This window comes from Myiozetetes cayanensis, unplaced genomic scaffold (assembly GCF_022539395.1).
Source record: "Myiozetetes cayanensis isolate MyiCay16 unplaced genomic scaffold, myiCay2020 scf15, whole genome shotgun sequence".
In the NCBI taxonomy this organism is placed as follows: Eukaryota; Metazoa; Chordata; class Aves; order Passeriformes; family Tyrannidae; genus Myiozetetes; species Myiozetetes cayanensis.
This window is the reverse complement of record NW_026087159.1, coordinates 16,594,709-16,619,522: the sequence shown is the minus strand read 5'-3', so window position 1 is coordinate 16,619,522 and position 24,814 is coordinate 16,594,709. Positions and strand designations below refer to the sequence as shown.

The 24,814-nt window shown below is 45.9% G+C and overlaps 1 protein-coding gene and 1 long non-coding RNA gene across 9 annotated transcripts; both read right to left on the bottom strand.

The window, feature by feature from the left end:
- Positions 1–286: 286 nt before the first annotated feature.
- On the bottom strand, positions 287–11,423 carry LOC126637471 (uncharacterized). 3 transcript variants are annotated; one of them, XR_007628337.1, is made up of 6 exons: positions 10,766–11,423; positions 7,710–7,790; positions 7,525–7,629; positions 6,899–7,206; positions 3,329–3,910; positions 287–316 (listed from the first exon to the last, which is right to left on the bottom strand). It is a non-coding gene; the product is annotated as an uncharacterized LOC126637471 (long non-coding RNA). The 3 variants fall into 3 exon arrangements; XR_007628335.1 differs by lacking the exons at positions 287–316; positions 3,329–3,910 and having other exon boundaries at positions 6,295–7,206; XR_007628336.1 differs by lacking the exons at positions 287–316; positions 3,329–3,910 and having other exon boundaries at positions 6,295–7,206; positions 7,525–7,603.
- A 614-nt stretch (positions 11,424–12,037) lies between these two features.
- ZC4H2 (zinc finger C4H2-type containing) lies at positions 12,038–23,936 on the bottom strand. 6 transcript variants are annotated; one of them, XM_050310582.1, is made up of 6 exons: positions 23,747–23,936; positions 20,158–20,329; positions 18,707–18,879; positions 18,602–18,622; positions 17,426–17,588; positions 12,038–16,279 (listed from the first exon to the last, which is right to left on the bottom strand). In XM_050310582.1, exons 1-6 carry the CDS (start codon positions 23,797–23,799, stop codon positions 16,166–16,168), a joined length of 696 nt encoding a protein of 231 aa, XP_050166539.1. In that variant the 5' UTR covers positions 23,800–23,936; the 3' UTR covers positions 12,038–16,165. The 6 variants fall into 6 exon arrangements, with proteins under 6 accessions (XP_050166539.1, XP_050166537.1, XP_050166541.1 ...); XM_050310580.1 differs by lacking the exon at positions 23,747–23,936 and adding an exon at positions 22,825–23,740; XM_050310584.1 differs by lacking the exon at positions 23,747–23,936 and adding an exon at positions 22,782–22,960.
- Positions 23,937–24,814: the final 878 nt, after the last annotated feature.

The window sequence follows — 24,814 nt, the reverse complement described above, 5'->3', positions numbered from 1 at the left end:
TCCTTTTTCAATGGGTAGACCTGGTCTCCTTTTTTTCAATGGGTAGACCTGTTCTCCTTTTTCTATGGGTAGACCTGTTCTCCTTTTTCTATGGGTAGACCTGTTCTCCTTTTTTTCAATGGGTAGACCTGGTCTCCTTTTTCTATGGGTAGACCTGGTCTCCTTTTTTCAATGGGTAGACCTGGTCTCCCTTTTTTTGACGGGTAGACCTGGTCTCCCTTTTTCAATGGGTAGACCTGGTCTCCCTTTTTTGACGGGTAGACCTGGTCTCTTTTTGCTCAGTGTCGCCGTCTTGTGGTTACCCTTGGGACTGCACCTCTGCAGGCCAAAAGGGACATCTTTTGGGGAGGGAATGGACACTTTGGGGGCAAAAACCAGACCAATCGCTGCTGGACACCTAGCAAATTCCCAGCCTGGACAAAAGGCATTTCAAAACACACCTGCCAAATCACCAGCTTTTCTGCCCATTGCTCCCTTCATCTTTTCCCTACTTTCTGCTTTTTGGAGAGGACTATGCTTTGGCATGGAACACTTGTGCAATGTTGGCACTTTTCCCTAAGTGGGCAGAGACGTCAGGATCTGGCATTCCCTGGGGAATGGCCTCAGCTGCCCTTTGGCTCCTGCACACCCTCCTCTGCTGCAGCCTCCATGGGCTCTCATCCTGTGCTGCTCCTTGCACCCTCCTCCCTCCTCACGGACTCCAGCAGATTGAATTTAAGAAGGGTTGAATTTAAACTTCAAAAAGATGGAAGTGCCTTCTATCTCCTTACTGATCTCTATTTCCCCTCTTCTCCCAAAGTGGAGAAGAAAAAGGGCCCAGCTGACAGGGAGCTGTTGGCTTGATGGACAAGAGGCCATCAAAGTGCAGCCTGGGCTAAAGCAGTTGGACTGGAAAAACCTCCCTTCACTGCATAGTAGAGCAATATTTTGAGAGCCATCTTTTGTTGTCTAGTGACTTAACAGACCTATGGAGCAACAGTTAAGAGGCTGTTCTTTACTCCCACTGCAAAGTGACTGAATGTATTCCCCTTTTTAGAAAGTGAATTTAACAAATACCAGCAGGTCTTGTGCAGAGAGAAAACAAAACTCCCTAGTTTTAGTAGCAAAACCTTCAGTGGAAACTGTAGTCTGCTTACAGCAGTAAGCTTCCCCCAGCAGTTTCAGCTGCCTGCCTTTGTAGCCCAGCCCCAAAGGAGAAACTGCTCTCGACTGCTCCTGAGAGAGGCAATTCACTGGAACTTTTGGTGCTCAGGAAAGCTAGTCCCTCCCCTAAGTCCTGGCTCACCTGCCCGAGCACCTAGAGTGCTTATAACCCACCTCGCTCCCTGCTTTGCATGTTCATATCCATAAAAGAAACCTCCAAGCTCTTCCTCCAGTCTGAACTGTATCTTCCCTGCATCCCCCCCAGTCCCTTACCTGTTCACGTGCGCTGCTCCCGAGCACATCCCTCGGCCCCTTCCTTGAGCGACGATCCAGGTACCTCAGGTGCTTGCCCCGGCGAGATGCCCTCACAATCACTGCTGGAGAGACTCCACAGAAAGGACTGCTCCTCTGCAGAAAATGTCCACCAAAACATGCTCCAGACCACCACCCAGCAGGGCCCACCCCTCATCATGCTCACTGGCCACACCTGAGGCTGTCCTGCCCCTGTCATCCTCGCTTCCCCCTCGTAGGGCTGTCCCGCTCCTCGTCATCCTCACTGGCCACACCTGAGGCTGTCTTGACCCTCGTCATCTTCGTGGGCCACAGCTGAGTCTGTCTCGCCCCTTGTCCTCCTCGCTGCCCACCCGTGGGGCTGTCCCGCCCCTCGTCATCCTCGCCTGCCCACCCGTGGGGCTGTCCCACCCCTCGTCATTCTCCTTGCCCCCACGTGGGGCTGTCCCGCCCCTCGTCATCCTCGCTGCCCACCCGTGGGGCTGTCCCTCACAGGGGGGGACAGAATAGCGGTTGGCCTCTCAGGCGGGCACGTGAGTTGGGGGCGCGAGCCGTGGCCGGCGTGAGCCGGAAGCGGGACCGGCGCGAGCCGGGGGTGGTGCCGGCGCGAGCCGGGGGCGCGGGCAGAGGCGGCTCGAGCCGGGGGGCAGTGCGGGAACTGTAAACGGCCGGGAATGATTCATACACCCATCAAATCATTATTAGTCGGAGCCCCGTTCCCTCATCTCTGTCCTCGTTGCCAGTCCCGGGAGCCGAGCCGAGCCCCGAGGCGGCACCGCAGCCCCCCAGCCCCTCCCGCCGGACCCCGCACAGCTCCGGGTACAGCCGGTCCCGCGGCGTCCTCCAAGAGCACCGGGAGCAAGCTGAGGGAGAATGGCGCGGGGAAGGGGGACGGGACCGGGGGGTGGGGGGAAAACCCGGACTGGATTTCTGCCGGAGTACGGAATGGGGGAAAACCCGGACTGGATTTTTCCCAGAGTACGGAATGGGGGAAAACCTGGACTGGATTTTTCCAGAGTACGGAATGGATTTCAAAAAAAAATAAAGAAGAAAAAAGGAAAAAAAAAGAAGAGAAAAGGGAGAACCCGGACTGGATTTTTCCAGAGTACGGAATGGATTTCAAAAAAAAATAAAGAAGAAAAAAGGAAAAAAAAAGAAGAAAAAAGGGAGAAAGAAGAGAAAGAAAGAAAAAAGGGAAAAAAGGGGAAAAAATGGGGAAAAAAGGGAAAAAGGAGGGAAAAAAGGAAAGAAAAAAGGAGGGAAAAAAGGAAAAAAATTAATTTGTCATAGGGACAAAGACAAGGCTTGGAGGGAATTGCAAGTTCTCTTCTGCATAGAGCATTTTGGATACATCCCAAAATTAAGTGAAGTTTATTGGTTTTGTGTGGTCAGTGAGGAACTGAGCAAAGGGCTGAATGCCTTTCTGTCCTTAGAAGAAGAACCCAATCCCAATCACATCCTTGTTCATCCCAGTCCCTTCCCAGTCCCCATCCCAATGCCACCCAAGTGCCCTCCATCCCATCCCAGTCCCCCCCAAGTGCCACCAGTGCCTCCAGTCCCCTCCCACTTCCCTCCCAGTTTCCCCTGCACCCCCAGTCCCTTCCTATTCTCCTCCCAGTGTCACTCCAAGTGCTCCCAGTGCCTCCCCAGTTCCCATACTGGTCACACTGGAGTCGTTCCCATTGCTAATTCAACCCTGACAGGTAGACCTGTTCTCCTTTTGACGGGTAGACCTGTTCTGCTTTTTTTGACGGGTAGACCTGGTCTCCTTTTTTTGACGGGTAGACCTGGTCTCCTTTTTTTGACGGGTAGACCTGGTCTCCCTTTTTTGACGGGTAGACCTGGTCTCTTTTTGCTCAGTGTCGCCGTCTTGTGGTTATCCTTGGGACTGCACCTCTGCAGGCCAAAAGGGACATCTTTTGGGGAGGGAATGGACAGTTTGGGGGCAAAAACCAGACCAATCGCTGCTGGACACCTAGCAAATTCCCAGCCTGGACAAAAGGCATTTCAAAACACACCTGCCAAATCACCAGCTTTTCTGCCCATTGCTCCCTTCATCTTTTCCCTACTTTCTGCTTTTTGGAGAGGACTATGCTTTGGCATGGCACACTTGTGCAATGTTGGCACTTTTCCCTAAGTGGGCACAGACGTCAGGATCTGGCATTCCCTGGGGAATGGCCTCAGCTGCCCTTTGGCTCCTGCACACCCTCCTCTGCTGCAGCCTCCATGGGCTCTCATCCTGTGCTGCTCCTTGCACCCTCCTCCCTCCTCACGGACTCCAGCAGATTGAATTTAAGAAGGGTTGAATTTAAACTTCAAAAAGATGGAAGTGCCTTCTATCTCCTTACTGATCTCTATTTCCCCTCTTCTCCCAAAGTGGAGAAGAAAAAGGGCCCAGCTGACAGGGAGCTGTTGGCTTGATGGACAAGAGGCCATCAAAGTGCAGCCTGGGCTAAAGCAGTTGGACTGGAAAAACCTTCCGTCACTGCATAGTAGAGCAATATTTTGAGAGCCATCTTTTGTTGTCTAGTGAATTAACAGACCTATGGAGCAACAGTTAAGAGGCTGTTCTTTACTCCCACTGCAAAGTGACTGAATGTATTCCCCTTTTTAGAAAGTGAATTTAACAAATACCAGCAGGTCTTGTGCACAGAGAAAACAAAACTCCCTAGTTTTAGTAGCAAAACTCTCAGCGGAAACTGTAGTCTGCTTACAGCAGTAAGCTTCCCCCAGCAGTTTCAGCTGCCTGCCTTTGTAGCCCAGCCCCAAAGGAGAAACTCCTCTCGACTGCTCCTGAGAGAGGCAATTCACTGGAACTTTTGGTGCTCAGGAAAGCTAGTCCCTCCCCTAAGTCCTGGCTCACCTGCCCGAGCACCTAGAGTGCTTATAACCCACCTCGCTCCCTGCTTTGCATGTTCATATCCATAAAAGAAACCTCCAAGCTCTTCCTCCAGTCTGAACTGTATCTTCCCTGCATCCCCCCCAGTCCCTCACCTGTTCACGTGCGCTGCTCCCGAGCACATCCCTCGGCCCCTTCCTTGAGCGACGATCCAGGTACCTCAGGTGCTTGCCCCGGCGAGATGCCCTCACAATCACTGCTGGAGAGACTCCACAGAAAGGACTGCTCCTCTGCAGAAAATGTCCACCAAAACATGCTCCAGACCACCACCCAGCAGGGCCCACCCCTCATCATGCTCACTGGCCACACCCGAGGCTGTCCCGCCCCTGTTATCCTCGCTTCCCCCTCGTAGGGCTGTCCCGCCCCTCGTCATCCTCACTGGCCACACCTGAGGCTGTCTTGACCCTCGTCATCTTCGCGGGCCACAGCTGAGTCTGTCTCGCCCCTTGTCCTCCTCGCTGCCCCCTTGTGGGGCTGTCCCGCCCCTCGTCATCCTCGCTGCCCACACCGTGGGGCTGTCCCGCCCCTCGTCATCCTCCCTGCCCACCCGTGGGGCTGTCCCGCCCCTCGTCATCCTCCCTGCCCACCCGTGGGGCTGTCCCTCACAGGGGGGACAGAATGGCGGTTGGCCTCTCAGGCGGGCACGTGACTTGGGGGCGCGAGCCACGGCCGGCGTGAGCCGGAAGCGGGACCGGCGCGAGCCGGGGGTGGTGCCGGCGCGAGCCGGGGGCGCGGGCAGAGGCGGCTCGAGCCGGGGGGCAGTGCGGGAACTGTAAACGGCCGGGAATGATTCATACACCCATCAAATCATTGTTAGTCGGAGCCCCGTTCCCTCATCTCTGTCCTCGTTGCCAGTCCCGGGAGCCGAGCCGAGCCCCGAGGCGGCACCGCAGCCCCCCAGCCCCTCCCGCCAGACCCCGCACAGCTCCGGGTACAGCCGGTCCCGCGGCGTCCTCCAAGAGCACCGGGAGCAAGCTGAGGGAGAATGGCGGGGGAAGGGGGGCGGGACCGGGGGGTGGAGGGAAAACCCGGACTGGATTTCTGCCGGAGTACGGAATGGGGGAAAACCCGGACTGGATTTCTGCCGGAGTTCGGAATGGGGGAAAACCCGGACTGGATTTTTCCAAGTGCAGAATGGATTTCAAAAAAAAATAAAGAAGAAAAAAGGAAAAAAAAAGAAGAGAAAAGGGAGAACCCGGACTGGATTTTTCCAGAGTACGGAATGGATTTCAAAAAAAAATAAAGAAGAAAAAAGGAAAAAAAAAGAAGAAAAAAGGGAGAAAGAAGAGAAAGAAAGAAAAAAGGGAAAAAAGGGGAAAAAATGGGGAAAAAAGGGAAAAAGGAGGGAAAAAAGGAAAGAAAAAAGGAGGGAAAAAAGGAAAAAAATTAATTTGTCATAGGGACAAAGACAAGGCTTGGAGGGAATTGCAAGTTCTCTTCTGCATAGAGCATTTTGGATACATCCCAAAATTAAGTGAAGTTTATTGGTTTTGTGTGGTCAGTGAGGAACTGAGCAAAGGGCTGAATGCCTTTCTGTCCTTAGAAGAAGAACCCAATCCCAATCACATCCTTGTTCATCCCAGTCCCTTCCCAGTCCCCATCCCAATGCCACCCAAGTGCCCTCCATCCCATCCCAGTCCCCCCCAAGTGCCACCAGTGCCTCCAGTCCCCTCCCACTTCCCTCCTAGTTTCCCCTGTACCCCCAGTCCCTTCCTATTCTCCTCCCAGTGTCACTCCAAGTGCTCCCAGTGCCTCCCCAGTTCCCATACTGGTCACACTGGAGTCGTTCCCATTGCTAATTCAACCCTGACAGGTAGACCTGTTCTCCTTTTTTCAATGGGTAGACCTGTTCTGTTTTTTTTGACGGGTAGACCTGGTCTCCTTTTTTTGACGGGTAGACCTGGTCTCCCTTTTTTGACGGGTAGACCTGGTCTCCCTTTTTTGCTCAGTCTCGCCGTCTTGTGGTTACCCTTGGGACTGCACCTCTGCAGGCCAAAAGGGACATCTTTTGGGGAGGGAATGGACAGTTTGGGGGCAAAAACCAGACCAATCGCTGCTGGACACCTAGCAAATTCCCAGCCTGGACAAAAGGCATTTCAAAACACACCTGCCAAATCACCAGCTTTTCTGCCCATTGCTCCCTTCATCTTTTCCCTACTTTCTGCTTTTTGGAGAGGACTATGCTTTGGCATGGCACACTTGGGCAATGTTGGCACTTTTCCCTAAGTGGGCAGAGACGTCAGGATCTGGCATTCCCTGGGGAATGGCCTCAGCTGCCCTTTGGCTCCTGCACACCCTCCTCTGCTGCAGCCTCCATGGGCTCTGATCCTGTGCTGCTCCTTGCACCCTCCTCCCTCCTCACGGACTCCAGCAGATTGAATTTAAGAAGGGTTGAATTTAAACTTCAAAAAGATGGAAGTGCCTTCTATCTCCTTACTGATCTGGATTTCCCCTCTTCTCCCAAAGTGGAGAAGAAAAAGGGCCCAGCTGACAGGGAGCAGTTGGCTTGATGGACAAGAGGCCATCAAAGTGCAGCCTGGGCTAAAGCAGTTGGACTGAAAAAACCTCCCTTCACTGCATAGTAGAGCAATATTTTGAGAGCCATCTTTTGTTGTCTAGTGACTTAACAGACCTATGGAGCAACAGTTAAGAGGCTGTTCTTTACTCCCACTGCAAAGTGACTGAATGTATTGCTCTGTTTTTTGAGGGGTAGACCTGTTCTCCTTTTCTAGGTGGGTAGACCTGGTCTCCTTTTTCTAAGGGTAGACCTGGTCTCCTTTTTCTATGGGTAGACCTGTTCCCTTTTTCCTATGGGTAGACCTGTTCTCCTTTTCTAGGTGGGTAGACCTGGTCTCCTTTTTCTATGGGTAGACCTGTTCCCCTTTTTCTATGGGTAGACCTGTTCTCCATTTTTTTCAATGGGTAGACCTGTTCTCCTTCTTCTATGGGAAGACCTGTTCTCCTTTTTCTATGGGTAGACCTGGTCTCCTTTTCGAGGTGGGTAGACCTGGTCTCCTTTTTCTATGGGTAGTCCTGTTCTCTTTTTCGGGGTGGGTAGACCTGGTCTCCTTTTTCTATGGGTAGACCTGGTCTCCTTTTTTCAAAGGGTAGACCTGGTCTCCTTTTTCTATGGGTAGACCTGGTCTCCTTTTTCTATGGGTAGACCTGGTCTCCTTTTTCTATGGGTAGACCTGGTCTCCTTTTTCTATGGGTAGACCTGGTCTCCTTTTTCTATGGGTAGACCTGGTCTCCTTTTTTCAATGGGTAGACCTGGTCTCCTTTTTCTATGGGTAGACCTGTTCCCCTTTTTCTATGGGTAGACCTGTTCTCCTTTTTTTCAATGGGTAGACCTGGTCTCCTTTTTCTATGGGTAGACCTGGTCTCCTTTTTTCAATGGGTAGACCTGGTCTCCTTTTTTTGACGGGTAGACCTGGTCTCCTTTTTTTGACGGGTAGACCTGGTCTCCCTTATTTTGACGGGTAGACCTGGTCTCCCTTTTTTGACGGGTAGACCTGGTCTCTTTTTGCTCAGTGTCGCCGTCTTGTGGTTACCCTTGGGACTGCACCTCTGCAGGCCAAAAGGGACATCTTTTGGGGAGGGAATGGACACTTTGGGGGCAAAAACCAGACCAATCGCTGCTGGACACCTAGCAAATTCCCAGCCTGGACAAAAGGCATTTCAAAACACACCTGGAAAATCAGTAGCTTTTCTGCCCATTGCTCCCTTCATCTTTTCCCTACTTTCTGCTTTTTGGAGAGGACTATGCTTTGGCATGGCACACTTGGGCAATGTTGGCACTTTTCCCTAAGTGGGCAGAGACGTCAGGATCTGGCATTCCCTGGGGAATGGCCTCAGCTGCCCTTTGGCTCCTGCACACCCTCCTCTGCTGCAGCCTCCATGGGCTCTCATCCTGTGCTGCTCCTTGCACCCTCCTCCCTCCTCACGGACTCCAGCAGATTGAATTTAAGAAGGGTTGAATTTAAACTTCAAAAAGATGGAAGTGCCTTCTATCTCCTTACTGATCTCTATTTCCCCTCTTCTCCCAAAGTGGAGAAGAAAAAGGGCCCAGCTGACAGGGAGCTGTTGGCTTGATGGACAAGAGGCCATCAAAGTGCAGCCTGGGCTAAAGTAGTTGGACTGGAAAAACCTTCCGTCACTGCATAGTAGAGCAATATTTTGAGAGCCATCTTTTGTTGTCTAGTGACTTAACAGACCTATGGAGCAACAGTTAAGAGGCTGTTCTTTACTCCCACTGCAAAGTGACTGAATGTATTCCCCTTTTTAGAAAGTGAATTTAACAAATACCAGCAGGTCTTGTGCAGAGAGAAAACAAAACTCCCTAGTTTTAGTAGCAAAACTCTCAGTGGAAACTGTAGTCTGCTTACAGCAGTAAGCTTCCCCCAGCAGTTTCAGCTGCCTGCCTTTGTAGCCCAGCCCCAAAGGAGAAACTCCTCTCGACTGCTCCTGAGAGAGGCAATTCACTGGAACTTTTGGTGCTCAGGAAAGCTAGTCCCTCCCCTAAGTCCTGGCTCACCTGCCCGAGCACCTAGAGTGCTTATAACCCACCTCGCTCCCTGCTTTGCATGTTCATATCCATAAAAGAAACCTCCAAGCTCTTCCTCCAGTCTGAACTGTATCTTCCCTGCATCCCCCCCAGTCCCTTACCTGTTCACGTGCGCTGCTCCCGAGCACATCCCTCGGCCCCTTCCTTGAGCGACGATCCAGGTACCTCAGGTGCTTGCCCCGGCGAGATGCCCTCACAATCACTGCTGGAGAGACTCCACAGAAAGGACTGCTCCTCTGCAGAAAATGTCCACCAAAACATGCTCCAGACCACCACCCAGCAGGGCCCACCCCTCATCATGCTCACTGGCCACACCCGAGGCTGTCCCGCCCCTGTTATCCTCGCTTCCCCCTCGTAGGGCTGTCCCGCCCCTCGTCATCCTCACTGGCCACACCTGAGGCTGTCTTGACCCTCGTCATCTTCGCGGGCCACAGCTGAGTCTGTCTCGCCCCTTGTCCTCCTCGCTGCCCCCTCGTGGGGCTGTCCCGCCCCTCGTCATCCTCGCTGCCCACCCGTGGGGCTGTCCCGCCCCTCGTCATCCTCCTGCCCACCCGTGGGGCTGTCCTGCCCCTCGTCATCCTCGCTGCCCACCCGTGGGGCTGTCCCTCACAGGGGGGGACAGAATGGCGGTTGGCCTCTCAGGCAGGCACGTGACTTGGGGGCGCGAGCCGCGGCCGGCGTGAGCCGGAAGCGGGACCGGCGCGAGCCGGGGGTGGTGGCGGCGCGAGCCGGGGGCGCGGGCAGAGGCGGCTCGAGCCGGGGGGCGGTGCGGGAACTGTAAACGGCCGGGAATGATTCATACACCCATCAAATCATTATTAGTCGGAGCCCCGTTCCCTCATCTCTGTCCTCGTTGCCAGTCCCGGGAGCCGAGCCAAGCCCCGAGGCGGCACCGCAGCCCCCCAGCCCCTCCCGCCGGACCCCGCACAGCTCCGGGTACAGCCGGTCCCGCGGCGTCCTCCAAGAGCACCGGGAGCAAGCTGAGGGAGAATGGCGCGGGGGAAGGGGGGCGGGACCGGGGGGTGGGGGAAAACCCGGACTGGATTTCTGCCGGAGTACGGAATGGGGGAAAACCCGGACTGGATTTTTCCCAGAGTTCGGAATGGGGGAAAACCCGGACTGGATTTTTCCAGAGTATGGAATGGATTTCAAAAAAAAATAAAGAAGAAAAAAGGAAAAAAAAAGAAGAGAAAAGGGAGAACCCGGACTGGATTTTTCCAGAGTACGGAATGGATTTCAAAAAAAAATAAAGAAGAAAAAAGGAAAAAAAAAGAAGAAAAAAGGGAGAAAGAAGAGAAAAGGGGAAGAAAGGGGAAAAAATGGGGAAAAAAGGGAAAAAGGAGGGAAAAAAGGAAAGAAAAAAGGAGGGAAAAAAGGAAAAAAATTAATTTGTCATAGGGACAAAGACAAGGCTTGGAGGGAATTGCAAGTTCTCTTCTGCATAGAGCATTTTGGATACATCCCAAAATTAAGTGAAGTTTATTGGTTTTGTGTGGTCAGTGAGGAACTGAGCAAAGGGCTGAATGCCTTTCTGTCCTTAGAAGAAGAACCCAATCCCAATCACATCCTTGTTCATCCCAGTCCCTTCCCAGTCCCCATCCCAATGCCACCCAAGTGCCCTCCATCCCATCCCAGTCCCCCCCAAGTGCCACCAGTGCCTCCAGTCCCCTCCCACTTCCCTCCTAGTTTCCCCTGCACCCCCAGTCCCTTCCTATTCTCCTCCCAGTGTCACTCCAAGTGCTCCCAGTGCCTCCCCAGTTCCCATACTGGTCACACTGGAGTCGTTCCCATTGCTAATTCAACCCTGACAGGTAGACCTGTTCTCCTTTTGATGGGTAGACCTGTTCTGTTTTTTTTGATGGGTAGACCTGGTCTCCTTTTTTTGACGGGTAGACCTGGTCTCCCTTTTTTGACGGGTAGACCTGGTCTCTTTTTGCTCAGTGTCGCCGTCTTGTGGTTACCCTTGGGACTGCACCTCTGCAGGCCAAAAGGGACATCTTTTGGGGAGGGAATGGACAGTTTGGGGGCAAAAACCAGACCAATCGCTGCTGGACACCTAGCAAATTCCCAGCCTGGACAAAAGGCATTTCAAAACACACCTGCCAAATCACCAGCTTTTCTGCCCATTGCTCCCTTCATCTTTTCCCTACTTTCTGCTTTTTGGAGAGGACTATGCTTTGGCATGGCACACTTGTGCAATGTTGGCACTTTTCCCTAAGTGGGCACAGACGTCAGGATCTGGCATTCCCTGGGGAATGGCCTCAGCTGCCCTTTGGCTCCTGCACACCCTCCTCTGCTGCAGCCTCCATGGGCTCTGATCCTGTGCTGCTCCTTGCACCCTCCTCCCTCCTCACGGACTCCAGCAGATTGAATTTAAGAAGGGTTGAATTTAAACTTCAAAAAGATGGAAGTGCCTTCTATCTCCTTACTGATCTCTATTTCCCCTCTTCTCCCAAAGTGGAGAAGAAAAAGGGCCCAGCTGACAGGGAGCTGTTGGCTTGATGGACAAGAGGCCATCAAAGTGCAGCCTGGGCTAAAGCAGTTGGACTGAAAAAACCTCCCTTCACTGCATAGTAGAGCAATATTTTTAGAGCCATCTTTTGTTGTCTATGCCAATGGATTACATTTTTACCCAAAAATGTTTTCATTCCCATGCAGTAGGTTACCTCTTTAGCTAACAGTGTACAGCCTATGTGGGCTTTCCTGACAGAGCTCAATTAGGGAGTGCTGCCGTAAACTCCTCAGTCGCCAGTCTGATGAGAAGCAACTTCCAGCAAGCACTGGTACATATAATCTCCTAATGGCAAAGCAGTACTCTTGAGAAGACAGCTATCCTCTGCCTTAAGTTGGAGAGGGAATCATGTTTATAGCTGCTTTCAGTTTAACTTTAGAAGGCAAAACTAAAAAGTTTGGCTATGTTAAAACCTGTTGTACTATCATCTCCTTTTCCTTCCTGTTTTCTAAAGCTCATTAGAAGGGATCTTTTTTTCCACATATTTATCTCCACAAAGTTTCTATAATGGTATAACAGAATTGTGGCTAATTGCATCGTGTAAAACTAAGACAGCTGAGTTTTACCATTTGGGATATGGCTGCTTCTTGGTAGCATAAGCAAATAACAGATGTGCAGGAAGAAAGCATGACATGAAACAAATATTTATTAGAAAGGACTGTACAGACAAATTAAACAGTTACTCCCACAAAGCACAGGAGTAAAATATTTAAAACACAGAAGTCAATGAAAATACCAGATATTGCTAAAACACCTAAATTTTAAAATGAAAACCTATGCTCGAGGAATTTGAAAACTGCAAAATAAAGGAATAAAGCACTTTACAAAGTCCTAGTGAAGTCTTATTTTTTTAAAATAGTATGCTGTTTAGATAATACATCAATGTCTATTCTTTCAAATTTAGTTTCTGTAACTTGAAGCCACTGTCAGGTTAGGTCAGGTCATGTTTAGAAAATGAAAGTGGAATTCAGGAAGTGCAAGTATTAAAATTTGCCTTATATTTTCTCTGTAGTTAGTGGGGTCCTTGACACCAAAGTTTGAACAACTGATGTATCCCAGCTTGGGTATGAAAATTTCTACAACAAAGTATTCAGTCACAGTACAGTGTTCACCTCTTATCATGAGCTCATGGTGGTGGCAGGGTGAAAGCCTTGGGGGTTTTTTGTTTTTTATTTTGTTGTTTTGTGAGGGGTTTTTTGTGGTGTCTGGTTGCAGAGCAACATGACTATCATCTGAGGCAAGTGAGGAATCAGGAGGAAATCCTGGAAAACCATCTGTTCCAAGAGAATCCAGTTACTTTGCTGTCACTTTGATACCCATTTAAAAAAGCAATGACAAAGACAGGGTTAAAACAGATTTTAGTAAATATAAAAGTCTTGCAAGCTTTGTGGAGGGTGTCATTGTGACTATTCTGAGAATTGAACCCAAGTTAGAATAAATTTAAGCCAAGCAAAGAAGTACCTACAAAGACTTTAGCTACAAAGGAAGAGCAAAAATGCAGTAGAGCAAAAAAAATCCATGAAGCAAAAAAGCATTAGACTTGTGGTAGGAACTGTACTTCAGACAGCTTCCTCCTCTGTCTGAAAAAGAAGAAATCAATATTTCATAATTATTCCGCTAGTCTCTAGAGAAAGTTGCCTGGGAGAAAAGAGCCCAGAAGAAGAGCTCTTCACTTAAACTTACGTTATTATCATGTGAGAGAAAAGAATACTCTTGCCTTATGAAAGACACCACCTCCCTCCCTGCTCCCACCCCCATGATCCCTTCATACATCATGCCTATTCTGTCTCCTTGAAATAGGGTCATCTCACGTTTGAAGGGACCCATAAGGATCATCAGGTTCAATCCCCCACTCCTTGTAGGACTACCTGGCATCAAACTGTATGACTAAGAGTGCCATTCAGGTGCTCCTTGAACTCTTGACAGGCTTGGTGCCTTGACCACTTCCCTAGGTCACTGTACCAAGGACCAACCACTCTCCCAAAGAAGAGCCTTTTCCTAATGTCCAATCTGAACTTCCCCTAATGCAGCTTCATTCTATTTCCTCATGTCCTGTCGCTGGTCATAAAAGGGTGAAGATCAGCACCTGCTCCTCTGCTTCCTCCTTGAGGAAGCTGTAGGCTGTGATGAGGACACCCTCAAAACTGAAGCAGCCAAGTGACTTGAGTTGCTCCTCAGAGGTCTTGTCCTTGAGACCTTTAGCAATCGTGGTCACCCTCCTTCTCTGGAATACTGTAATGGTCTGATATCCTTCTTGCACTGAGGCATCCAAAACTGCACACAGTACTCAAGGCCTCACCAGTGCAGTCTAGAGTGAGACAATCAGCTCTCTCGATCAGCTGGCGATGCTGTGCCTGATGCACCCCAGGACACAGTTCGCCCTTTTGGCTGCCAGGGCTCTGCTGACTCATCTTCAGTTATGCTCATTTTCAGTAATGCATGCTATTCATACAGCAGAACTTTGTAAAGGATGTGCAAACAAATCTGTAAATACTAGTACATGATTGATGCAAACACAGTATGTCATATTCTTTTTAAAAAAAAAAAACCTAACCTTCTTAAACACAAGAGAACAAGAGACTAGTTTAAAAAAGAAAAAATACAAAACTGTTGTACTAAATCAGCAAGTTGTGTATCTTTTAAGCATACTTCAGTTTAGAGATCCTCCAAGAAAGAAAGAACCTGGTAAAGTAACAGTGAAGTGAAAGCAACTGTGACTAACCCTATCTATTTCAGAACTCTAAGTTACTACAAATCAATCCTTCTCTTCACACTACTTCATTGCAGACCATCTGCCCGCTCCATTGTCACTACTTCTTAAATTTATGTACAACTACCATCGAAGTATACTGCTCTCAAGCATGTACTTTTGGGAGTCCACGTACTTTTATCTTAGTGTATGTTTTCCCTTCAGCTTACTAAGAACTTCTCTGAACAGGGCACACAGCATATGACCAGTCTGACACTCAATAGCAGAATCCACTGTCTGTGCCATAAGACATGCATAATGCACTACTGCCATTTGGAGAATGGAGTCAGACTATCTTCCATTATTGCTATCTCAGAGAGACCAAATCCCAGTGATTCAGCTAGCAGAATCTGCTCTTCACATAATTTCAGGGGCATGTGGTCCACATTCTGTCTCTGCTGTTGAGAGATGTTCATATGGCTACAAAATATTAAAATAAGAGAATACCTCATGAACTTGATATAAGTTACAGGACTATATTCAATAAATCACTCGTGTACTTTGTGGCAGACTTGGGAAATTAATGATGGCATATGTGATTTGGCCAGTAAAATTGCATTATGTGGATTTATTATAGTTGCCAGTGCCCTGTTCTTCCCATTTAACAAGCCAAATTTTCAATATAACCACTCTAGCATAACAGTAGAGAAGAACTTGAGCTAAAGAGAGAAGAATGTGAACAAGCACAAGAATTGCCTCCTGACGTTAGTGAAAAGAAGACTTAATACTTGAGATCAATTTAGACAACAAAGATAGTGACAGAACTGGGATTGGAGATGAGTAAATTTTAAGCCCTGTTTCTGTACATGGGTCACTGTCATCCACCCCATTGGAGGAACTTGTTGCATTAGGTGAAACAAAATGAACACATGGATACAGGGACGAGTCTACTCTGGGTAGTCAGGGTTGTTTAGGCACACACAGAGCAAGAAAAACACTGGCCTGAAGTAAAGCTTACATGCAAATGACTATTAAATGACACAAAAAATAGAAAGTTTTGGTTAAGGGAGGACGACGACATCAAAGCCCAGTGGTTCTGGTGAAATACATAATTTTTAGTTGACACTGTTCATTGTGCATGTTACTCTCCTATGTTCCTGTGGAGGATAAGTCTGCCAAGGGAGAATTTGGCTGTACAAGCCAGGAAGACAGCAGAATGACTGATGCAGCAGTCTGCGCACGCAGAGATCTGGGATATTTCATGCAAGTTCCCTAGGGAACCACAATGTGCAGGTTGGCCATAGAGCCTAGGAGGACCTCTTATGCAGTTAATTTGTGCCTTGTTCTTAAGTCAGTTGTCTTTTGACTGCTGAAAATAATAACCTATTAAGATGTTGAAGCATGACAAATCGCATAATTTTAGAAATTCATACATAGCCATCAACTTTCCCAGTTTCAAGTCAAGTTTCAGGGAATGGTACAATCAAACTCCAGTAAATCAAACTTCATGTGTGCCCTCAATGCATTGATTTTCTGTATAACCAATCCTGTTTTCCCTAAACATTTCCTGTATAAATGAGTTCTACTGGATACCCAAACCTATGCAGTGTTACCAGCCTGGAAAATAAATTGTTTGTTTTTCAGTGAAACAATCAGACTGCTATTTCAGCACTTCTAATAGTCAGTCTCCTGTTATCAAGAGAAAACAGAAAAAAATTTTAGTAACATCTGGTTTTTAAAGAGAGAACGTAAAAGCATTTGTGGCCATCACATTTGGCCAATAGAAATAGCCAGACTTGCACAAAGAATTCCAGTTTATTTAGGAGTCCAAAAGATGGAACAACGGAAATGTTAAACTGTAGCACCATAATATTTACTTTCCTAAATCCAATTCCTAAGGACTGGAAGGAACTTAAGACAGAAGAGGAACATTGTGCTTACATTGCATTAAGTAGAATATAATGAGACGGTCATACTTGAGTCTGCACTTCAGTAAAGTCTAGGCGCATCTGCAGTTTTACTGGAAGATGACTGGAACAGGTCACACAGCTTGGCAATCTTTTGATTTCATTCATCCTGTTTCCTCTTGGGTTTTTTGGGATTCCGGGATCGGCTCTTTGCTTTGCAGAGTGGACATATGGGTGCATTCCGATGAATTTGTTGGTGGCACGATAAACATGCCTGAAATACAACATTGCAGCCTCTTGTTACAAACATTTAAGTGGCGTTGTTACATGAATTATTGAGTACCATATTCTAAGTCACAGTACAGGCAAAAATAAGTCCTCTTGCCTTCAAAGGCAAACCACTGCTACATTCTATACAATCTAGGTATCTAGATTGTACAGTAATTTCAGGCCAAGTGAAAAATTGGAGTACTTAATTGAATTAAAACTACAATTCTGCAGACATATGGTTCATACATCTATCAATAAATTCTGTTTTGTGTTAAATGTTCCAATGAGGTGTTTACATGCATAACAGTTCATTGAGTCTGAGAAGTTACAGTGAAGTCCAATTGTGATGTCACAGAATCTAAGGCAGGAGCAAGTGATAAGATAAATTCCATGTATTTAACATAAGGTACAGAACTCTGCCTTTTTGCTCCATACTAAGCCCTTTAATTTCCATTTGACTGAAGCATAATTACTTGCAGAAAGGCTTTTCAACTGCCTAACCACAGATAGTAAGTACATTATGGAACGTACCAACATCAGTTTGCCTACTTAGTCAGTGATTCTTTGGAACCTTGTAAGTACATTATGGAATGTACCAACATCAGTTTGCCTACTTAGTCAGTGATTCTTTGGACCTTGGCAGGATGAGTACCTCTATGGAATTACTTAGCTCTTCTTACTACAGAAGGAGCTGAGTAAAACTGTCACTTAAGTGCCTGAGGTTAGTTTAAGTTAACGTTAGTCTTGAAGATCCCAAATGCAGAAAAAAACACCTTTTCTGGTAACATGTACCATCAGTAATTTCCTTCATAAAATATGTGCATTGCTTTTAACTAACAGCTACTTGTTTTTCTCTTGCCAAGCTTTTTTTTCCTTCTTACATGACTTTCTCCCACGTGAAGCACGGGAGGAGTGGGAATTGCCTACATCTCTGCTGATGGAGACTCCTAAGTCATAAAAGATTCTTGTCCTTAACCCTTGATGACTGGTGCTACTACTTTAAGTCTGCTCGTTGTTCTTGATTTGAACTACTGCAGGGGAAATCAGAATCAGAGCACATAATTTTTCCTTTTTGCAAATACCAATCAACTTTATAAACATAATGTGTTCCAATAGCAAAAGAGAAAACCCAGTACATTTGTCTCCTGACCTTCATTGGAGGTGGTTGTTGTCTGAAAGTTGCTGTCTGTCTGGTATCTTGTTTTCTAGCCACTTGCAGCTGTTGGGCAGCTGCTGCAGCTGCAGCCAGAGACTCTGGGATGGGAGGCTCCTGTGGTTCTGTCTGCCATTCTGCCTTCTGCTTTTCAAAGTAGCTAGACGGAAGAATAACAAAGAAAAAATGTAACCGCCTTCTGGAGTATTTCATTAGTCTGTAAAGGATATTTTGTGTTAAAATGCAATGGATCACATTTCCCTATCATGTTCCTCTGGAGTCAAATTGCCTACACTTAAGACTAGTGCATAAATAGAATCGGTAGTATTTTTCTCTGCATTTGTACACTTCAGCCAGATTCCAGACTGTCAGCTTCTAAGGTATCTTGACATACAGCTGGATAAAAAATCTAGTCCAATCAAAAACAGACAACACATATATATTTAACAGCTTCAGATGCAACTCTATCAAACAGGTTTTCTGTTGTATTCGGTTAAAATGCATAACTTTTGTAGGCAGTAATTTAATACATTCTTTGTGGTGTCATGTTGTTTGGAATGTAAAACAACGCTTCTAAAGAAATACAAAGGAAATCTTGAAAACTGTGTGTCCGTGAAAATTATTTTAATTATGCTGGGCATTAAAAGAAATATAAGCTTCTTAAAACATCCCTTGCATTTAAAACTGATCTGTTAAACAAAGGACATTGTTCTTAGAATAGTAGCTAATTCTGTCACTCTCTCCCACCTAGTTTATACCTAAAAATGAAACTGTAATAACTGTAATTTATTATCCCAATCTTTTCCACAGCTTGGGTAAACTTACTTGTTGACAGTCTTAGGGTTAGGGTTAAATGCCATTGCCCTGAGTAGGCAGTGAAAAGTAAAATTCTGACTAGCAGCAGCACAAACTAACTGAAGAACACTTGTTTTTCATTCCTCTCTTGTATTGCCTCCTACTATTGCTTCCTAAACAGGGGGGAAAAAAAGTTGCTAGAAAATGCAACATACAGTACAAAAATCTAGACAGCCAACCACCCCTGAATTTTTGCATGTCATATGTAGACTTTGCAGCTTGGAATAATCTAAATTTACCTTGCAACAAGTTCAGACAATGTTATCCGATACGTCTTCCCACATCCCTTTTTTGTTAACTTTTGTTTTTCATGCTTACCTCTTGAGTTCTTTTTTCCACCTACCAACAAAAGTAAAATGAGAAAATGACCAGCAGAATTGAGAGAAAGTATAAAGCCAGATAATGTTTACTTTGGAGACTTACTCAAGGGACAGTTTCTCCTCCTCCTCACATAGATCCGGCAGCCTCTGCAATCCCAGAGTCATTCGCAAGGCATCTACGTGCTCCTTTAGGGGTTTGTACTCATCGTGCAGGCGACGAGTAGATTCCAAGAGCTTGTTAAGATCATTCTCAGACTGCTTGATAGTATTCTCCATCTGAAACAGGAGGACGGGCATGCTTGTAAAGAACTGTCCCTCTCTGAGCAAGAGACTGTATCAGAAAGAAGAGATTTTTTTCACTCAAGTTGGAAGAGATTGGAGACAATGCAATAGCAGAACAAACAGTTAAGGTATTGGGAGGACAAAAATTGGGCAAGGAAGAAGCAACAGAAAGTGACATATGAGATGCATTTTCATTTAAAAAAGGTGCACTCAACCTATATGACCTTCTGAACAATAGAAGAAGCAGGTAGACAGGCTACAGATAAAGTCAGCAAGTGAGGACTGATGGAAAACTCTCAGCAGACATTAAAAAAGGAATTAAGGTAGAACAAAACTAATTTTCTGTGTTTCTAAGATATCTGAACACCGACTGTCAGAAGTTATCAAACAAACCAAGGAAAAGTTCCTGTTTCTCTCACTGCAGTACATGGGAAAAGCAGCAGAGAAAAAGACAATCTGACTGGAAAAAGAAGAAAGAATGAAAATGAGGTTGAGGTTATGCAGCTGGATAGGGGAACAGACATTTCAAGATAAAGAAATGCAGTCTGCACATCCAGTATATACCTTGTACTTGTTTACAGTGTGGGAGCTTTTTTTCTCTCGTGCAAAGCAGAGATACCTGCAGAGCTAGAAACCACTAAGCAGACATGTAAGTGACCTAACATGACATAAAAAAATGCATATTTAAAAAGATATTCCCTACTTAGCCCCTCTAATTGGCTAATCTTTCCTGTTTATAAATTGTTTTCCTCTTCTTTGTATTAATTCCCTTCAGGCTGGTGCTTCTTGTTGTTTGGTGGTTTCACTCACTGATGAAGGTCAGTTCCTACTAAGAACTTAACAAATACCATGCATTTTCTCGAAATCTTTCTTCCCAAAAGCCCCCGTCAAAAGTCCCAGCTAGCTGCTAAAGTTTCTCTGTTTCTGGGTGCTCAGTGAGAAAAGCCTAACAGGAGGAACAGTTTTCTATGGCACTGCTGGAGTGATGTTACTGTGGATACTGGTAAACTCATAGCCACAATACGCTTGGTTATCTTTCCTCTTGGTGCAAGTGCTTACTATGCCAACATTACAAAATATCCTGCCCAACACAGGAAAAAAACAATTACCCTGAAGTAAATTTACTTTGCATTCTGTAGGATCCTAGGATGGTGTTGTAAAGTCCAGATTATTGAACCAGTGATGGTTCACTGATGTGCACAATTCCACAGCCTGTGGAATGATTCATATGCCACTGTGTCTTAGATTGTCTGCAGCTGGACTGTTGCATACCACATTAATATCAGCGTGGATCAGTCGCAGCTCCTCCACATGGGCCATCTTCTCTTGCAGCAGCAGGTCCATTTCCTGTTTATATTCCTTCAGGTGTCTCTCCTCAGACTCCAGAGCTTCAAATTCTGCTTTCAGTCGTGCCTTTATTTTTTCCATCTGCAAAGTCTTATTCCTGAATCCCAGTGGTAATTAAAAATAGAGAGACAACAGAAAGTCACTGAAACATATTTTTGTGAGGTGTCACTTTATATGTGATTAGATAGATGGAAGAAGGCACTAGCAGCAACAGACAAGGGTGAAACTATATATGTCTGAGAAAGAAACGAGAATACTGAATTCTAATTCCAGCTCTTTTGCTGAGCTTTTCAATGCTATGAGAATTCTTGTACTGAATTGTGAAATTAATAGAACGTTGTCAGATTTTAGCAGTTACTGTAGATTCAGAGAATTTGTACCAATAGCATTCTACTGCGTCAGTTGACCCTAGTTCCAAAAGAGAGGAATGCAGAAAATGTAGGTTAAGCACAGGATTATGAGACATGAAAAACGAACTGTAGATAGAATTCAAGTATGTAGCTACAACATCGTATAATTTAATGTCATTGGAGTTGTTGTGTCATTTACTACACAATGACATATACGAGTCTGATTGTAAATATTGAACTTAAACCAGTAAAAAGAGATCCTCTCTACCTTCCACTTTACATGTGGCAATATTCCACTAACCTAACATCTACCCTTGTTTTTATAAAATGTCATTTATTTAGTAACGGCATCTTTGATTATTGAAACTGTGAGTATTTGTCCCCGATTTATTTCCTGTTTCCTCTCCTGTATTTATAACATGTGTTCACCTAAAGACAATGGAAATACATTTATTTCCTCATTGTTACTAGTCACTGGTGCCATACTCTGCCAGATTGCTACAACAAATGAGTTGCAGGGGCTTGTTTAAGCCCAAAAGATTAGCTTTTGACATTAGGAAAGAAAAAGTACACACAAATGACAACTCTTCCTGTTAGCATCAGGCAACAAGCAATAATTTTAAAAACAGGAACCATAAGTGTGATTTCTAGACTGCCTAATGAATTTTGCCCTCATATTTTTTCCCTTCTATTTAAGTTCTCACAGTGTATTGATGACAGTAGTCACTAAGTGTGTCCCAATAGGGCATTAAACAGTGAAACTAGCATCTCTCATCAATATATCCATTCTCATTCTCTTTTAGCTCCTCCCAATCAGAACACTGAGTCTTTAGGCATTTGTTTAATTTTATGACTGGGGTTATTTCTGTGGAAGCATTTAATGCATATAAATAAGTATTTGCATATATGTTTGGATTGTGGATATGAAACACATTTACTGAAAACAGTATTCCCTTGACTACAAATTATATGTATTTATCTATAGATATAGCTATGGATATAGATCTTCAAAATCAGATCCCAGATTCAGAATCAGATTCCTTAATCCCTTCAAAAACCCAGCTAAGCTGCCTTTAATAGGAGATGGAGATGAATGAGCCTAGGAGCAGGCAAGTTCTTTGATTTTGATTGTAAAGACTTTTTTTCCTGTCTGTAGAATACATGGAAAGCAGAACAAAATAAAGTGCTAAATCTATCAAAGGTGAGTCTGTAAACGTAAGAAATTCTCATGTTTATTTTGAAGAAAATTCTTCACAGAATGCAAGCTCCTTTTAAAAGATTCGAGGATGAATAAATAGGTTAATTTGATCAGATTTTGTCAAAGGTGACTCAAAATGGACATCAATATTACAAATAGGATTGACTTTTTAACATTTGATTTTTTGTTATTTAATAACTTTCTTGATACTTCCTTGTACACTAAAGCTAGTAACATCACCTTTACACTACCTTATGCCACAAAGTAATCACAAAAATCTGTTAATTGCAGTTTATATATCACCTTTGAATATACTATCAGAAAACTGAGTGCACTGTGAATTTTCAAATAGAGGATATCACTCTGAAAAAAATAATTTAAATGAAGTGTTACAATAATTGGACCACAAACTGTAGCAGGCCATACCTAGATCAGTATTTTAAAACAGAGCCTGCCTAACGGTTGAGTAGATAAGCATTCCTCTTACCCTGTAAAGTATTTGTTGTCATATCTCTTTCTACAAATAATTTGGGGACTCCAGACAAATATCTTTGCTTCATCTTTGTTCACCTTTGTGCTATTGTGCAAAGAAGGCTGAGGCCTATATTCTGGTGCCTAATTCACTTTTTCCATGCGTAAAGTGTACTTCTTAGAGATGCTGTTACCAGCCAGAAGTCTCTGTGACCACCTGCACATACTGCCGGTGGTAAAGCCTTCATCCCTAGCCCTCTCTCCTCTCTCCCTGATAGCCCCTCTCCAGTCATCATGTCCCAAAACACTTCTCATCACCCTGAGGTTACCCACAGTCAGCATGCCTTCCACCTCCCTTTCTTTCTACTTTCTCTCTACTTTTAAAACTTTTTTTTCCCTACTTTTCTCCTTTTCTCTCTACTTTCAAAATCACTGCAGTGTGTTTTGGCTTTTGGATGCATGAATTCCTAGGCAATTCAGGCCTAATACTCAAAATCTGTGCCCTTAGGTAAAGAGTGGCAATGCCCTACCTAAAGCTATAAAAAATGTCCCCAGTGCGGGAACACGTGGTACCATGCCTGGCTGTTTAGGATCCCCCTCTTCCACAGCATCCTGTGACTCCTCCTGCGAAGGACGCTGTATACAAATTCCTGGTGTATCGCCTTGCACGAACCGCAGAGCGAGGCAAGTGGCTGGAGGGAACGGTAGAAAAGCCTCGGTCCGCTGCTCCCCATCCCCAGCGCCCCGGGGCGGCGGCCAAAAGCAGCAGGTAGGAAGATCACTCCAGGCCTCTCCTGGCAGTCTCCACGCCCTCGGGCGAGCGGGAGCTCAAGGCAGGGCAGAGAGAAGCTGCCAAGGTTCAGCTGCTCCCTTTCGTCCCCCGCACGGATCCGTCGCATGGATGCCCGGCGGGCAGAGCTGACCCCAACACCGCCCGTCGGGGGGGTGAGCGGCTGCCCCGCTCCGTGGGTTCCGCCGGTGCCCACAGTGCTGCCCGGCCCGGCCCTGTCCGGGGGCACGTCCGTCCTGGGCTTTCGGTGTTAGACTCTGCTTTCCGTGCCATGCCCCTCCTTTCGCAGCCCGTCAAGGCTCCTGCCCAGGCGTCCGGGCAAGATTCAAGACAGAGCCTCAGGAATATTAAATAATAAGTCAAAGGACTTAAAAACAAACAAACAAACGCCCACATCGCCCGCGACCCGACATCACTCTCCCGAGCTGCTCAGTTCTTCCCATCATTCCGCCTTCTCATCACTCAGGGAAATTTCTCTGGAAATGCACGACCGTTAACGTCCTTCATACGCATTCCAGTGTTAATTACCAGCAACAGATGCTCCTTCCCTGATTAGAAAAATCTATTTTGAGCTCTCATTGTAAACCCAACGGTAGTTTTCTTTCCCTCAGTAGCACAATAGCTAGTTTCAGATTGATGCAAGTCCTCCGCTCCCCCGAGGGAAAAGCTGCTTCATGGAACTGATGAGGCACAAAGCAAACATACCTGATCTCCTTAATGCTCTCGAGTTTGCACATTATTTCTTGCTCATCTGCCATGCTTTTCACTCCCGATTTAAATCTCCCGTGAAATGCAAAAAATGCCAAGGGAAAAGTAAAAAAAAAAAAAAAAAAAAAAAGAAAAAAAAAAAAGAAACAAAAAGAAAAACATACAATAGACACAATGTGGTCACCCCCTCCTCGCATATGGGCTCTGAGCCTGTGCAGGAGACTCTAGTGGGAGATATGGGAATTAGAGTCCAGCTTCCTATTGCTGCCGAGGCAGAGAGCCTGAAGAAAGACTACAACACCCACAAGGCAGAGCAGAGCGTGCCTGCCCTTCTTCCTGCATCTACGTTTTAAATCAATTTGTCACACCTCATTATGTCAAAGGTTGTTAGGGGTGCAAAAAGAGGAGAAGGCTTCTTTTTGAGATATGTGCAATGTTTAGCTTGTCATTAAAATAGCGACTAAAAGACTGTTGAATGGGTTCATGATTTTGATTAAAAACTTGGACATAAAGGTAAGACGTAGTCATTGTTACTACCATGCTGTTTTGTATTGGATGCTCTCAGTGATGCAACTATTCGGAGTTCAGAAAATATGTATTTTGTTCTTTAGGGTTTTCCTTTTTGTTTCTGCTACTATACATAGTACTTAAATGATTAAAAAACAAACAAACAAACAAATCAAAATAGAAAAAACCTAAATAAACCTAATGCAAATAAAACGGTTAGATTGAGGAAAGTGACTACTTGTCTTTCTACAGACATTCTAGCCAAGAATAACAGAGCATTCTATAGAGCTTGTTGAATAGACCTTCAGTCTTTGTTTAGCCAAGTAAATATTCCTCTTTGCCTTCTGGATGCTCCTGACTTCGCCCATTATTTCTTGCTCATCTGCCATACTTTTCACTCCTGATTTAAACCTCCCAGAGAAGGACCTCTCACCAGGAGTCACTTAGAATAAAAAAGGGTGGGCAGTCAGGATGGTTTGTCTGGAGAAGGGATACGGCCTGAGACTGGAGTGGCAGCAGAGAGGAAAGCAGGCACACAGATCTGAAAATAAAGCTAAT

Coding starts and splice junctions, on each gene's coding strand:
- ZC4H2 (XM_050310580.1), bottom strand. CDS start 23,150: ATGCGACGGATCCGTGCGGGGGACGAAAGGGAGCAGCTGAACCTTGGC. Junction 20,330..22,824: donor ATCCTAAACAGCCAGGCATG/GTACCACGTGTT, acceptor ACTGGGATTCAG/GAATAAGACTTTGCAGATGG. Junction 16,280..17,425: donor AACAACCACCTCCAATGAAG/GTCAGGAGACAA, acceptor GTTGTATTTCAG/GCATGTTTATCGTGCCACCA.